At 49.9% G+C, this 16,221-nt stretch overlaps 1 protein-coding gene across 10 annotated transcripts in view; it reads left to right on the top strand.

Moving 5' to 3' along the window:
• IL34 (interleukin 34) overlaps positions 1–16,221 on the top strand; it is a 69,226-nt gene that overhangs the window by 41,364 nt on the left and 11,641 nt on the right. For 3 of the 10 annotated variants that reach the window (XR_010837707.1, XR_010837708.1, XR_010837706.1), the window contains exons 2-7: positions 5,186–5,597; positions 10,871–11,004; positions 11,836–11,913; positions 12,201–12,362; positions 15,107–15,239; positions 15,471–16,001. Coding sequence is in view for 4 of the 10 variants with exons in the window: in XM_059043980.2 (XP_058899963.1) it covers positions 5,570–5,597; positions 10,871–11,004; positions 11,836–11,913; positions 12,201–12,362; positions 15,107–15,239; positions 15,471–15,643 (708 nt within the window). In the remaining 6 variants the exon portion in view is untranslated. Of the gene's footprint in view, positions 1–5,185; positions 5,598–10,870; positions 11,005–11,835; positions 11,914–12,200; positions 12,363–15,106; positions 15,240–15,470; positions 16,156–16,221 lie in introns of those variants that run through there. The other 7 variants (XM_059043980.2, XM_067018726.1, XM_067018725.1 and 4 more) reach the window with 4 other exon arrangements.

The following is a 16,221-nucleotide window of genomic DNA, read 5'->3' as shown; positions in this document are numbered from 1 at the left end:
TCTATTTACATGAAATGTCCAGAATATGCAAATCCATAGAGATAGAAAGCAGATTAGTGGTTGCCAGGGGCTAAGGGGAAGAGGAAATAAAACAGTGATTGCTGATGACTACAGAGTTTATTTTTAGGTTGGTGAGAATGTTCTGGAATTAGATTATGGTAATTGTTGCACAACTTTGTGAATATACTAAAAATCTCCACTGAATTGTGCTCTTCAGAATGGCAAACTTTATGACATGTGAGTTATATCTTAATTAATTAATTAATTATTTTAGGGGTTTTTTTTTTGATGTGGACCATTTTTAAAGTCTTTATTGAATTTGTTACAATATTGCTTCTGTTTTATGCTTTAGTTCTTTGGCAGCGAGGCATGTGGGTTCTTAGCTCCCCAACCAGGGATCGAACCCCCATCCCCTGCATTGGAAGGCGAAGTCTTAACCACTGGACCACCAGGGCAGTCCCTTAAAATTTTTTTTTAAAAGAGAGGAAAAAAGACATAGAGACCCATCAATCAGTGGACCAACTTACTGTGCTTTTAATTCAAACAAAGCAACTTAAAAAAAGACATTTTTTAAACCAGGGAAAATTGAACGTGGATTCTTTTTTTAAAAAATTTATTTTTTAATTGATGTAACATTGGTGTATAATATTACATGTTTCATGTATGCAGCATTATATTTCTACTTCTGTATACACTACAGCCTGCTGACCACCAGAAATTTAGTTTTCATCCATCACCATACAGTTGCCAACCATATAGTTACAACATACGTTATCCATTTTGCCCTTCTCACCCTTCCGCTCTGGTAACCACTACTCTGTTCTCTGTATCTACATGTTTGTTTTTGTTTGGTTTGGTTTGTTCGTTTTTTATATTCCACGTGAGCAAAAATCATATGGTATTTATTGCATTTCCCTGACTTATTTCACTTAGCATGATACCCTCTCAAGGTGCATCAGTGTTGTCACAGATGGCAAGATTTCGTCTTTTTAATGGCTGATTAGTATTCCATTGTATATATAATACATGCCACATTTTCTTTATTTATTCATCCATTTATTGGCACTTAGGTTGTTCCCATATCTTGGCTATTTAAAATAATGCTCTGATGAACATAGGGGTGCATATTTCTTTTCATATTAGTATTTTCATATTCTTTGGATAAATACCTAGAAACGTTGGGAGGAGTTCCCTGGTGGCACAGTGGTTAAGAATCTGCCTGCCAATGCAGGGGACACAGGTTCAAGCCCTGGTCTGGGAAGCTCCCACATGCCATGGAGCAACTAAGACCGTGCGCCACAACTACTGAGCCTGTGCTGTAGAGACCACGGGCCACAACTACTGAGCCTGCGTGCCACAGCTACTGAAGCCCGCATGCCTAGAGCCCATGCTCTGCAACGAGAAGCCTGTGCACCGCAACGAAGAGTAGCCCCCGCTTGCCGCAACTAGAGAAAGCCCGCAAGCCAGCAATGAAAACCCAACGCAGCCAAAAAAGAAAGGAAGGAAGGAAGAAAGAAAAAAAAGTTATATTAAAAAAAAATACCCAGAAGTGTTGGGAATTCCCCAGTGGTCCAGTGGTTAGGACTCTGTGCTTTCAGTGCCGTGGGCCCAGGTTCAATCCCTGGTCGGGCAACTAAGATTCCATAGCTACATGGCGTGGCCAAAACAAACAAACAAACGAACAAAAAACCCCAGAAGTGAAATAGGTCATATGATAGTCCTATTAATTTTTTGAGAAACCTCTGTACTGGTAACACTCTGGCTTTACCAGTTTACAGTTCCACTAACATTGAATGAGTGTTCCCTTTTCTCCAGATACTCACCAACACTTGTTATTTCTTGCCTATTTGATGATAGCAGTTCTAACAGATATGAGGTAGTATGTTACTGTGGTTTTGATTTGTATTTCCATAATAATGAGTGATGTTGAACATCTTTCCATGTGCCTGTTGGCTATCCATATGTCTTCTTTGGAAAAATGTCTGTTCAGCCCCTCTGCCCATTTTTTAATCAGGTTGTTTGTTTTTTGCTGTTGTTGAATTGTATGAGTTCTTTATCTATTATGAATATCAATCTCTTATTGGACATATGATTTACAAGTATCTTCTCCCATTTGGTGGGTTGTCTTTGTTTTGTTAGTGGTTTCCCTTGCTGTGCGGAAGCTTTTTAGTTTGATACAGTCCCATTTGTTTATTTTTGCTTTTGTTTCCCTTGCGTGAGGAGACATATCTAGAAAGATATTGTTAATACTGATGCCCAAGAGTATACTGCCTATGTTTTCTTCTAGGAGTTTTATGGTTTCAGGTTTTACATTAAAGTCTCTGATCCACTTTGAGTTGATTTTTGTGTGTGGTGTGGCATAGTCTTGTAGTTTAATTTTTTTGCATGTGGATGTCCAGTTTTCCCAACTCCATTTATTGAAGAGACTATCCTTTCACCATTGTATGTTCTTTGTACCTTTGTAGTGAATTAGTTGTGTGGGTTTATATGTGTGGGTTTATTTGAACATGGATTCTGTATTAGATGATATAAGGGATTATTGATTTGGAAATGTGCAATAGTAGTAATGTGATTATATATATTTTTTAAATCCTTACATACTGGTAAGATGGCCTGTCTGGGATTTGCTTTAAAATACTCTAGGGAAAAAAATGGAGGATGGGTGAAACAGGAATGACCGAATATTGATAATTTTTGAAGCTGAATAATGGCTATATGAGGATCCATTATACTATTCTACCTTACTTGAGTTTAACAGTGCTATAATAAAGTTTCAAAACATAAATCAAATATGGCAGAGGGGAAAAAAGTCTTGATTAGTATTGAATTCCAGAAAGTACATCCTCCAATAGAAGATGGTGAGCTGGGCCCTAGGGCAATGAAAGCACACCTTTGCCCCAAAGGCTTCCTGAGCTTCATTCAGAGGAGAGAAGCCACGGTAACCACTCCCAGAAGATGCTTTGAGTTAGAATTGACCTGGCTTTTTACAGAGCATTTGCAGAGATGATGCACTTTCAGGCTATATCAATTAGTTTTTGTTGTGTAAGAGACTACCCGCAAAGCTTAGTGGTTTAAAATAAACAAACACTGATTATTTCTCATGATTCTGTGGGGTGGCTGGGATTCTGGGCTGACTTGACATGGGCCAGATGGACTAGTTTAGGATGGTCTCACTCAAATGCCTGAGGCCTCCTATAGGAAGCTAGCCCAGAATTGTTTACATGACATGAAGCCCTCCCAGCCGCAAGAGAGGACAAGCCAAAGGCATAGGCACATCCCACTGGTGAGAGCAAGTCATACGGCCAAGCCCAGATTAAAGGGAGGTAGAAATAGAGCCTCCTTTGCAGATTGGATTGTACTGAATGCAATATGGGAGCCGAGGGAGCCAGTCAGGGTCTGACTCAGCCCACCTCTCTGAATGAGACTTACTACTCAGATGTGACCGAGAGTGGGTCTTGTGTTATTCATGGTCCCCAGGTCTAGAATCCTCTTTCCACTGAACAGAGATGGTGGATGAAATGTTATTCAGAAATATAGACCCTGGGTTAATGGAATTAACCAGAAAAAAAATCATTCCTATTTATGCTTTTGTTTATCTTCTTTTTTCTGTGGCCTCAACTCAGCCCTATTTTTCATCCACCCTCTCCTTAAATTGAGCATCTGTGACTCACTCTACAAGGCTGCTAGTTGCTAGAATGTCCCTCCCCACATTCTCAAAGGGCAGAGGGGCTTGATTCACAGGAGGACGATGGGCTTGGGCATGAGGCCTTGGGACAGCTCCCTCCCCCCAGGCCTGTTTCCTCATCTCTGGATGTGGAGGTTGCATGCAATGTCTCTGAGACCCTCGTGGCCCTGCCCTGCTTACAGGGAAGCTGTCAAGCTGGAGCAGGTGGTCCAGTGCTCTGTCCCCTGGGCCTCAGATCAGGCCTGGCCACTTTGGGGAGAAGAATGCTCTATGTAGGTGTAATAGATTGGTTGCAAAACGGGCCCTAATTCTTCACACACACCCCCATCCATAACTTTTTTTTTTTTTTAATTGAAGTATAGTCGATTTACAATGTTGTGCTACTTTCAGGTATACAGCAAATTGATTCAGTTATATATATGCTCATGTTGCTTATTCATTTGAGGCACTATCTGTTGACTTCCCACCAAGGGCCGTGTAGCTCCTTGTCACCTGCTTCCCTCACCACTGGTGCACCCTCCCCAGGCCCTTGTCCTTCCAGGATCCTTAAGTCATGCTTCTGTTAAATTAACTTTCACTTTTTACTTGCTACTGTGACTTTGAAAATGCTATTTGCAATTGAATTATGTAGAATAATATTCCAACTTTAACTTGTCCAACTTTTCTCTGCATGAGCTTCTAAAGGGCTGTTCCAAACCCCTGGGTAGAGTGGGGGTGGGGTGGGAGAGGCAGTTCTCAAACTCCTCCCCCTCCCTCTTCCCCACTAGAGAGAGAGACAGACAGACAGACACCCCTATTCTTTTAGGTGATTTCCTCTGTGCCCCTCCCCCTGAGAGAAGGCTCTGGCTTCTGTGCCATTAGGTACCTCCCACTTTGTGTCTTCCTGGCTTCCGCACATCTCCCCCATTTCAGTGGATGGGTGGGACCACAGGTGGCACCCAGGATTAGGGTTCTGTGGTGTGGCATGAAGGTGACCATGACCCCAGTTCTCACTTTCTCAGCTTCTCCATCCGGTCTGGTGGTCTAGGGTGCATGGTGGGAGCCTTTCTGGGAAATTTCTGAGTGAGGAGGTGGCTTAAGAGAGTGTTCTCTGGGGCATGGAGGGGTGCAGACCCTGATTCTGGGCTTTTTTTTTTTAACTTCCCCGCAGTTTAAGCCGTTCATGTACTTTACCTGTGATCTACTGCCTTCAGGAAGCTCCCTTGATTTAACCCACACAGCTCATTAATTCCTTGGTCCTGCTTTTGTTTTGGCCCCAGGCTGTCAGCTGGTGTCATTTTAACTTACTCCTGGGCTGGGGCTGCCCTTTGGTTGTTCCGTCATTTCTGTGTCCCCGAGTAGCCAGCAGCCAGGGCAGGGCTGTGCATCTCTGGCCTTCCCTGGTGGTCCCGGCCAGCGGTGGGTGCAGCCTGCACAGTAGGCTCTGTGCGCCTGTGGCTGATGGCTGAGTGGCAGCACCACTCTTACATAATCAGTTTCTCTCCTCCTTTCTCTTTCCAGAGCCAGATTTCACACTGAGCAGCTGCAGACAGAGAAATCAGAGAAAGCACAACCCAGCCTCAGATTCCGAGGGGCCTGCTGGGGACTCTCTCCTCCTGCTTGGAAGGAAGACCCCGAGACAGCCGTTTCAGGCCAGGTCTTGGCTGCCATGGGACCCACAGCCACCGCCCCCCGGCTGCCCTCTGCACTGCCAGGCAGATAAGGGTGAGCCCTGCCCGGGAGCACCTGCCACCTCCTGCTGGGCCACTCCTCCGTGGCTAGTCCTTCCTCGACTTTGGGCCACCTTTGCTGACCCGAGGCCATGTAGGCCCCACTCAGGCCTCTGTGGATAGACACATTGCTGGGGATACCACCTCTGCTCTCTGGGAGACCCAGCGCACCACCATGCCCCGGGGATTCGCCTGGCTGCGCTGTGAGTATTGGGGGGGGGGGGGTCTGTGGGGACTGCCCAGGGAGAGCTTGGCCCAGAGCCAGGCTTTGTAACCATGGCAACCAGGGCATTCTTCCTGGTGAGAAGTTGAGATGCTTCCCAGCTTAATGGCAGGCACCCTTGGGGACTCCCACGCCGTCTGCCCTGTCTCCAGCTGACTGCAGCTCAGACGGGCATGGTGGGTATGAGCCTTAGGCTGGGTGGGCACAGTCAGTGGGTCACAGGGACAGGGCAGGCCCTGGGGGTAGGAGGCAGCATCTCACCTGCTCAGACTCATTGGTGCTGGGGAGTACGTTGGGGATGGAGGTGGCAGAGAGATGATTTCTGGCCTCCCTGGGCGTGACCAGCCGGGGGTGGGGGCTTGTGAAATTGCCTGGGGCCCGGAGACACATGGGGGAAGTGCAACCTGCTCGCTCTGCCTTTCCCTCCATAAAGAGCTAAATCAAAAGGCAGAAGGAGGACAGTGTCGTTGGGGAAAAGAAAAATAGTTGAAATGAGGACAGAAAAGAAAAAGAATTGACAAGTCTCAGTGCTGCCTGCTGGTGGGAGGCCAGACCAAGCTCCCTTCAGACTCCAAGATTCAATTTAATTGACTTAAATTCAACATATTTTTTTCTGGAGCCTCCCACATGCCCACTGGAGAGACACTGCCATGGTGACGAGGACCTGGGCTATCTCGTGCGTCTCTCTCTTAACACCTGGCATGGAGTTAGGTGCTAGGAACTGTGTGCCAGTTGCATGAGGTCCAGGGTCTGACCCTGTGAGGGATTTGCAGAGGAGCTGGGTCCGCCCTGGCCCTTGTGGAGGGTACTGCAAAGGATCCGGATGTTCAGAACAGGAGGAAGGACCCAGACCCAGTGTTCTGGAATCTTCCAGGCCATGAGGAGCAGGCGGAGCAGGAGAAACAGCACATGGGGAGGTGCCACCTGAAATGGTCTCAGAGGTGGGTGGGGTTCACACATGTGGACGTGGGGAGGTGAGGACCATGTTCCTTCCAGGAGAGGGTGCAGCGTGAGCAAAGGCTCAGCAGTGAGAGTGTGAGAGGCCAGGCTGGAAAGCTGGTTTGGGCTCAGGTGGCTGAGGCCTTGAAAGCCAGGGTGAAGAGTGGCTAATTCATGAGATAACACGGAGCCCTGGAAGGTCCGTGACCTGGGCGTGGGAGCTGAGACAGAGTTACTGTGCTTTCGGGAGATCAGTCTGGCCGTGCTTTTGGGAGTTGCTGTTACAACCTCTCGGGCAGGATGTGATGAGGTGATGAGGGTTTCTTCTGGAGATGGAAGTGAGAATGAAGAGGCCTGGCAGAGGGGACAAAGCTCATGAAGGCAGAGCACAGGACTGGCTGTGGGGTGAGGGGGCGGGAGGGATGAGTGAGGATCAGGGGCTCAGAGAGGGGCTGGGGTGCTGGAAAAGGAGCGGCTGCCGTAACACATTGCCACAATCTTGGCTTAAAACAGCAGAAATGTATTCTGTCACAGCTTTGGAGGTCAGAAGTCTGAAATCAAGTTGTCAAGGTTATGTTCCCTCTGAAGGCTTTAGGGGAGGATCCTTCTTGCCTCTTCCAGCTTCTGGTGGCTTCTGGCATTCCTTGGCTTATGGCTGCATCACTCCAATCTGCCTTCATCTGTGAAGGCCATGTGAATGGTCTTTCCTTACAGGTGTCTCTGTGTCCTTTCCTCTTCTTATAAGGACACCAGTCATTGAATTTAGGGCCCACCCTAAATTCAAGAGGATTTCATCTGGAGATTCTTAATAACATTTGCGAAGACCCTATCTCCAAATGAGGTTGCATCTGAGGTTCTTGGTGAACGTAAATTTGGGGGTATTTACACACACAGGCACAGATATGGGGGTGGTGGACAAGCCCCATTTGTCATTGCGCATAGGACATTACTCTTTCTTCAGTCTCCTCTTCTGTCTTGCAGGCCTCTTAACTGTGGAAATAGGGGGGTATGGCGGGCCTCCTGACCAGGGTTGCACTAGCTGTGGGGCTTTCAGAATGCAGAGGGTACGTGAGGCTACAGCTGTGCTGTCCCTGCCTAGTTACCTGTTTGCTGGCCTGTGTTTCAGAGTGGAGGCAACAGGAAGGGAGCTTAAAACTGGGAATGGTAGTTGGGTTGCAGACTTGGAGGAGGTCTAAGTTTGGGAGAAGGCAGATCATCTATGGACAGAGTTTCTGGGGCAACCCATGTGTGCCAGGCTGGGAAGGCTCTGTAAGTCTCTACTACGAGTCTAGTGGCCAGGCCCCCAAAGGCTCCAGACTGGGACTCAGATGAGGGCAGGTGGGGTAGGACTTGGGGGTGGAGTGGGCAGCCACAGGGTGACTGCCACATTGGAAAGGAGACTCAGTGTGGACAGGGATACTGATTTTTAAAGAAAAGATGGAAATTTGGATTTTTATGTGAAATCTCTGTGAACCAGAATGTGGCCTTAAGGACGCCAGTTTGTAAACTGTCACTTTCTGTCAAGTGCGGTCCCCAGACCAGCAGCATCAGTTTTACATTGGGACTTGTTGGAAATGCAGATTCTCTGGCGCCCCCCGCCACTACCCCATACCTGCTCAATCAGATACCCTGGGTGGGCCTTTACCAGCTTCTACAGGACACCCAGATGCCTGTTCCCAGTTCCCTGCTCGACGTGAGCCCCAAAGTGCTGAGTAACACGTCCTCGCTGTGGTTCACAGTGCTGTGCGTTCACACACTGGCTGCTGCGTTGTCTGGTCAAGAGAGTGAGTGAGGGGCTTCCCTGGTGGCACAGTGGTTAAGAATCCACCTGCCAATTCAGGGGACACAGGTTCGAGCCCTGGTCCCAGAAGATCCCATGTGCCACAGAGGAACTAAGCCCGTGTGCCACGACTGCTGAGCCTGCGCTCTAGAGTCTGCAAGCCACAACTACTGAGCCCACACGCCGCAACTACTGAAGCCCGCATGCTCTAGGGCCTGTGTGCCGCAACTACTGAGCCCATGTGCTGCAGCTACTGAAGCCCATGCGCCTAGAGCCTATGCTCCACAACAAGAGAAGCCACTGCAATGAGAAGCCCGCGCACCGCAATGAAGAGTAGCCCCCGCTCTCTGCAACTAGAGAAAGCCCGCACACAGCAGTGAAGACCCAAAGCAGCCAAAAACAAAAAAAACAATGAGTGAATTGGACAGATGGTGCTAGAGACAGGGGTTGGTGGCTGGTGTAGGCAGGGGAGCCTCTGGGGAGGGAAGGAGTTTTGGTGAGACCTTGGGGGGTCTGCCGTGTAAGAGGATACCCAGGGCAGGGGCAATGTGTGAGCCTAAACTCTGAGGCAGGAATGATCCTGACCAGCAGAGGTGCCAAGCTGAGAGTGTTAATGATGTAGAGACAAGGGAGAAAGCAAGCAGAAACACTGGTTCTCTGTTCCCTTGTCCAAATATTGGGTTGAGAATATGGGAAGAGAGAGACAGAGGAAGTGCAAGATGGATTGCAAGTTTGCAAAAAACGTGGTGTCAGACTTCTATGAGGGGAAGGGCTGGTGGGCTGCAGGCCATAAGGGGCATGGGCTTGAGTAAGCCTGAGCTTCTGGCCCAGCAGGGGCACAGGCATGGCAGCAGCACTGAGAAGGGGGTGGGAAAGTGAGTGCAGGCTCAGGCCGGTGAGGGTTTAAGAAAAAAAGTCTCCCTAAGTGCCAGGGAAGTGAGTGCAGAAAGTCCAGTCAGTAATTGCTGCTCACAACCAGGGGCAAATCAAAGAGGTGACTCAGCCTGCCTGGCTATTTGGGGGGAAAAAAGGAAGAAAGAGAGAGAGAGAGAGAGAGAGAGAGAGAGAGAAGAAGAAGAAAGAGGAGGACAGAAGGGAGGAAGGAAGGAAGAGGGAGAAAAGGAAAAAAAATTACCGCTTTTGACTATAACAATAATAGATACTAATTATAGAATGTAAAATATATCCTAAAAAATAAAAGAAGAACATAAAAATCTCCCATAGAGATTTGGTGCACTTCTTTCCATTGCATTTTCTATGCACACACATATACATAATTAACAAAATTCAAGTCATGCTTTATACCCAGATACAGTGTGTTGAATCATGCTGTTTAAAACTTTGCTAAGCATATCAAAAGTATTTTTCTTATCATATAAGCATATCATAAGTATTCTTTGGCAATGTGATTTTTATTGGCTACATTCGTTATTATTGAACATCTAGGCCACTTACATATGTTCACTATTACAAAATAATACTGCAAAGGAAGTCTTTGTCCACAAATCTTTCGGTTATGTCTCTCTTTTCTTTTCCTTCACATTTATTCCTAGAAAAGAGTTTAATGGGTCAAAGGGTCTGGGCAATTTTAAAGCTTAGTGGGTCGAAGTGTGTGGGCATTATTAAGTCCACTAATAACAAAAATTGCCAAATTACTTTCCAGGATGAGAGCATCTGCCTCACTATTTTGCCAGCAGCAAGTGTTATTAAAATAAAATAAAACAACAGCAACAACAACAAAGACTTTCCGTTTGGTAGGTGAAACATGTATCGATTGTTTTGACCTGAATTCATTAGTGAGGTTGAGTTTCAGATACATCTCTTGCCCATCTGTATTTTGTTCTTTCTGCTCCCATCAACTTAACCCTTGTTCATGTTTGTTGCACATTCTCTCAGATAATTTTTGTAAATCTGTTCAGTTACACAGAAATCACACTGTTTTTAAAGTCACAGTGACCTGCAGTGGTGAAGGCTGGTAATGTTTGGATCGTTTGTTAGCGGAGGAGGGAAACAGCCTGAGTGAGGTTCACTCAGCATCCCGGAAAGACCAGACTGGAAGGACTACTGCAAACCTGCTGGTACCTCTAATTAAGAGGCATGTCAAGGTCAGATAGAGCAGGGAGGACAATGGAGTGGGTCACCCAAGAGTCATTTGTAGAGTTGGAACTAGAATCCACAGCTCCAGAGTCTCTGGATGGAAAATGCAGTGAAAGGCTTTGAAAACTCGTAGGCTCTAGATGAGGGGCAGGGGTTGCCATGGAAAGGAGGCTGTGCCTGGGCTTTGCCAGCCTGGGGCGGGAGGTGGCTGGGCTGGACGGTTCATGCTTGCCTGCATTGCTGTCCTGCAGCCCGGACTGCAGGGAGAGTATTCCTGGCTCTGGGAAGGCCTCCTGGGGACCCTGCGCCCCCCACCCCGACCCTTCCGAGAGGACTTGTGACTGGGAAAAGGGAGGTCGTGTGTACAGCTCTGTGTACCCGGGCAGAGTGGGAGCCACGCAGGTGGCTCACGTGTTCTTGTTGTGTGCGGTCCACAGATCTCGGGATCCTCCTGGGCATGGCCTTGGGGAACGAGGGTTTGGAGGTGTGGCCCTTAACCCGGAGCGAGGAGTGTGCCATCACTGGCTTTCTGCGGGACAAGCTGCAGTACCGGAACCGCCTTCAGTACATGGTAACCACATGGGCACTCGTTGTGTCCCTCTTCCAAAGCCCTGTGGCTCATGGGACGTAAGGACCTGGAAATTCAGTCCCTCTCCTTGGACTTGTGTCAGGCCTGTGCCTGTCATGGCTCCCTTCTCCCTCACACACACCCATGTGCCTGGTCTGCACTTCCTGTCCCTGCTCCTGCCATCCATCCCTGGGGCCTCCAACCCTCCTATCTGATCTGACCTTTGGTCCCACCTCCACGTGGCACTCACCCACCCAGTGACTCAGGAATGGATTCCAGGAAACCTTGGGAGAACCCCAGACACTATTTAGCAGGGGAGATAAGGACCTAGAAATTAGAATGTTTGATTCTTTTTATAGAGTAGACCACATGGCATGTGGCTCTATAGGTCTTTTTTTTTTTTTTTTGACAGCTTTTTTGCGATATAATTCACATACCACACACCTTACCTGTTCAAGTGTACATTTCTATGGCTTTTAGTGTATTCGCAAAGTCATGAAACCATCACCATGATAAGTGTTAGAGCAATCTTTTAAAGTCATTTTCCTCACCCCTCCTAAAGGATATGATTCTCTAGGAGTAGTAAGCCTCTCATCCTACATTTTGGCCCAAGACTTATACCTTAACATGTTTTGTTTCCACCTTCCCTGTGTCCCAGAGGAAAGAGCTGTCTTTATCCCAGCTGGGAGCCAAGCACATGTTTTCTGTAGAGGACCACCGCTGCCATCAAGGGCTGGTCCTGGGTCCTCTCCTCCTGCATCAAATTCTCCGAGGTTGGGGGGGTCTCAGCCATTTCTTACTCTGATCTCATCCTTTGTTCTTATATCTCCCCAGAAACACTACTTCCCCATCAACTACAGGGTCAGTGTGCCGTATGAGGGGGTACTCCGAGTGGCCAACGTCACCAGGCTGGTGAGGATCCTCCCTCTGGAATGGGGAGGCCCCTGCCTCCTGGGACATCCTGTGGGCCCTGCCTGCAGGCACATTGGTCTGGGCAGATGCTGTTGCCAGGGGTCTTTCCTGGCCCCTCAAGCAAGCCCGCCCTTGGCTCAGGCCCCAGGTGCCCCTCCCACCCCATCCACAGTGGATGCCCGTGGTCTGCCCCCTGTGCAGGGCAAAGCTGGGGGGTGGTCAGAGCTGTGGGGGGCAGGCCCAGAGGCTCCTGTCTGGGGTTTCTGTAATTTCTCCTGTCCCTGCAGCAGAGGGCCCGGGTGAGCCAACAGGAGCTGCGGTATCTGTGGGTCTTGGTGAGTCTCAGTGCTACTGAGTGGGTGCAGGAGGTGCTGCTCGAGGGCCATCCATCCTGGAAGTACCTGGAGGAGGTACACACGCTGCTGCTGGATGTCAAACAAGACCTCCCGGTGAGCTGTGTGGAGGTGCAGGTGGCCAGGGCGGGTGCGTGTGTGTGTGGGGGGCAGAAACTATCAAGGGAGAAGGTAAAGGCATGGAAAGTTCTGGCATGTCCTGGAGAGTATGGGAGAAATGGGGGGGGCAGGGTGGTAGACTGGGCTTGGGGGGCAAGAGATGCAACTAAGACCCTGTTCTTATGCTCTGCAGCCCTGGGTGAGTCATTGATCCCTCTCACTTTATTTCCACGTCTAAGAAAAGAGGGAAAGGGGGAGGGATAAATGGGTGGAGCACAGGGGGGTTGAGGGCGATGAAACTCTTCTGTATGATGCTGTAACGGTGGGTATAATTGCATTTGTCAAAGCCCATTGAATATACAACAGAAAGAGTGAACCCTAACGTAAATGGACCTTAATTAATAATAATAATAGAGGTTTCCGATCGCTGTCTGTTCAGCAGTGTTGATCGGAGGCCTGGGGGATACGTCTTCCAAAAAACCTAGAGAGTAAGGTGACAGGGTGGGTGTGTATCCTCGCAGGCCATGTGTGTGCCATGGGACACCTCCCCACACCCCCGCCTTGCCCTACTGTCCCCCCCCAGCCCTCCTTAGGACCCTGGTACACAACTGCCCCGGGGGCCCACCTGCTGCCCAGCAAGAACAACCAACAGAAAGCCAACTGTGAGCTTCTGCTGACACCAGGGCTCGGGGCCAGCACCTGCTTTTGCAGCTGCCGAGAACTTTGTGGAGGCTCTCCATTCTGGCGGGGACCGGAAGACCCAGCCATTTCCTTGGTGGCTTTCTTGTGCCTGTGGGCAGGGGAGGTTGGAGCTGACCTGGGGAACGGACTGTGTTCCATCCTCAGTTTTCCTTGGGAGTGTCTCTGGCTCTGTGAGCTCTGGGGAGCTGGGAAGGACATTGTGGGTAGGCTGAGGCCCTGCCCACCTGGGCTCTTCAGATTGAACCAGCTTTTTTTTTTTTAAAGGTTTTTTTTTTTTTTTTTGATGTGGACCATTTCCAAAGTCTTTATTGAATTTGTTACAATATTGCTTCTGTTTTATGTTTTTGTTTTTGACCATGAGGCATGTGGGATCTTAGCTCCCCAACCAGGGATCGAACCCGCACCAACTGCATTGGAAGGTGAAGTCTTAACCACTGGACCACCAGGGAAGTCCCTGAACCAACTTTTAACCTCTTCTTTCTCACAATGTTATTGGTTGATGGCCCGTTCCATGTGTGCCCAACATCTATGGGGCAGTGGGTCCTCCCTCTAGGGAGAGGGCCAAGGGCATGGGTCCCTTTGCACTCCTGCCACCCTCACTTCTCTTTCTAAGCCTTTGTATATTAGTTTTTTGGGGACTGCCATCACAAATTACTAACAACTGGTGGCTTAAAACAACAGAAATTATTCTATCGCAGTTCTGGAGACCAGAAGTCTGAAATCAAGGTGTCAGCAGGGCCGTGCTCCCTCCACAGGCTCCAAAGGAGGATCTTTCCCACCTCTTCCAGCATCACTCCACCCTCTGCCTCTGTCTTCCCACGACCTTTCCCTCTGTGTCCCAGAGGAGGACCTGTGTCCTTTCTCTTACAAGGACAATAGTCATTGGATTTAGGGCCCACCATAAATCCAGACTGATCTCATCTGGAGATCCCTGACTTAATTACATCTACATAGACTCCATTTCCAAACAGGTCACATTCGCAGGTACTAGGGATTAGGCCTTGGACAGAGCTTTTTTAGGGGGTTGTGGGGCAGGGGGACACATAATTCAACCTAGAACACTTCACTTTTAGGAAGGTCCTTCCCCAGCTCAGGTACCATGTTTCCTCCTCCTCCATATCTTTTTTTTTTTTTAAAGTATTATTATTTATTTATTTATACATTTATTTATTTTTATGTTTGGCTGCGTTGGGTCTTCGTTGCTGCACGTGGGCTTTCTCTAGTTACGGCGAGTGGGGCCTGCTCTTCGTTGCAGTGCGTGGGATTCTCAGCGGTGGCTTGTCTTTGTTGCAGAACATGGGCTCTAGGCGCGTGGGCTTCAGTAGTTGTGGCATGCAGGGGCTCAGTAGTTGTGGCACATGGGCTTAGTTGCTCCGCGGCATGTGAGATCTTCCTGGACCAGGGCTCGAACCTGCGTCCCCTGCACTGGCAGGTGGATTCTTAACCACTGCGCCACCAGGGAAGTCCCGTGCTCCGTGTCTTCTACGACACTTCTGGCCCCTCTCTGTCCCTCGCTTGGTGCCTGGTGCTCCCCACACCAGGTTCCTTTTGTTAAGTGTTGTGGAGAGGAGCCCCCGAGCTTGGAGCTGGAGACCCAGCCATGTCAGTGTGCCTAGTGTGCCTCACGATATGACCGACCCTCCTGAGGGTCCTTGTCTTCTTCATGGGAGTTGGTGTGGGACTTTGCATCCTGAAGGACAGTGTCCCTAGGATAGGGACTCCTCATGTGATGGTGGCCGGGCCTGGGCTAGAACAGCAAGGGTGCCCCCACCTCCTCTCTGTCTGGCCTGCCCCTAGGAGAGGAAAAGAGAAGCTACTGTGTGTTGTGCTTGAGTGAGGGACATCGAGGGAGCCCTTCCCAGGAAAAATGGCACCTGCAGGAAGGAGATAAATTGCTCTCAGGCGTCCTGGTCACAGGGATCTCTTGTCCTCCTTCCAGGCAGGACAGCCACCACCACCCCTGCCCCCCAGAGCTCTCCTGGGATCTCTTCACAGGCTGGGGGTGGCACCTGTGGTCCTAAAGGTTTCCTCCCTTTCAGGGTGTGGAGGTCAGCCCCCAGGTGGAAGCAGTGTTTTCCCTCCTGAGTGCCCCAGGAAGCCTGAAGCTGGTGCGGCCCAAAGCTCTGCTGGACAACTGCTTGCGGGTCATGGAACTGTTGTACTGCTCTTGCTGTAAGGAGCTCTGAGGGGCCGGGCCGGGACACTGGGTGTCTGAGCCCGGGTCACGGAGCAGAGCTGGGACCCTCCTCGGCATGCCCTCTGCTTCCCAGGGCTACAGGCCGTTTCTGGAAGCTGAGATGGGCCTTGGGTACAGGGAGGACAGTGTGGCTTGGTCTGGGGATGAGCGGGGTGTTGACCACTCCTGCAGTCTTATTTGTGTCTCTGTGTGTGTGTCGCCTGCAGGTAAACAAAGCTCTGTCCTAAACTGGCAGGATTGTGAGGTGCCAAGGCCTCAGCCTCACAGCCCGGAGCCCTCGTCACAGTGTGTGGCTGCCCAGCCGTACCCCCTGCGCCAGCAGCCCCCCGCCTCCCTGCCCCACCACCCGGCATCCACGGCTGGAGCCCCGGCTCAGTGAAGCTGCTGAGGGCACAGGGCGAAGGCCTCCTGCCCTAAGTAGCCTGCATGGTAACTGGGTGGGGCAGCTGGAGGAGCTCCTGCAGGAGATGGACTGGGCCTGAGGCTTCTCTGGGTGGTGGTGGGGAGCCCCTCTTGGGAGAGGAGACCCTAGAGGGGTATTTCTCCTTTGAGGGGGACTCAGTGCCTGAGAAGGCTTCAGCTTCCCGCCTTCCATACCTCCCATGGTCTCACCTGGAGTAGTGGGTGCTGGGGGGCACCTGAAGGTCAATGAAGACAGAGCCTACGGCCCCTCTTGGCACTGCCCGGGCTGCCCCCTTCCCTGAGTGCAGGGCTGACCGCCTCCTAAGCCCAAAGAGGTGAGAGCTGTACCAGGTGGGCATGGGGGAAGGGACACGACTCAGCAAGGCCAGGGAGAGGGCAGCAAATCTCGGGAGAGGGCATAGCCAAATGCCACATCTTGCCACAGTCCCCTTTATTTTTTGTATTAAACACCTGCTTTGTTTTGGTTTGTTTTGGTTTGCTTTGCATTTGTGAGGGTGAACCTGGAGAAGGCCCACCTGGAGAGGGCCGCTTTTC

Source organism: Kogia breviceps, chromosome 18, assembly GCF_026419965.1.
Source record: "Kogia breviceps isolate mKogBre1 chromosome 18, mKogBre1 haplotype 1, whole genome shotgun sequence".
In the NCBI taxonomy this organism is placed as follows: Eukaryota; Metazoa; Chordata; class Mammalia; order Artiodactyla; family Physeteridae; genus Kogia; species Kogia breviceps.
This window is presented reverse-complemented; position numbering and strand designations above follow the sequence as displayed.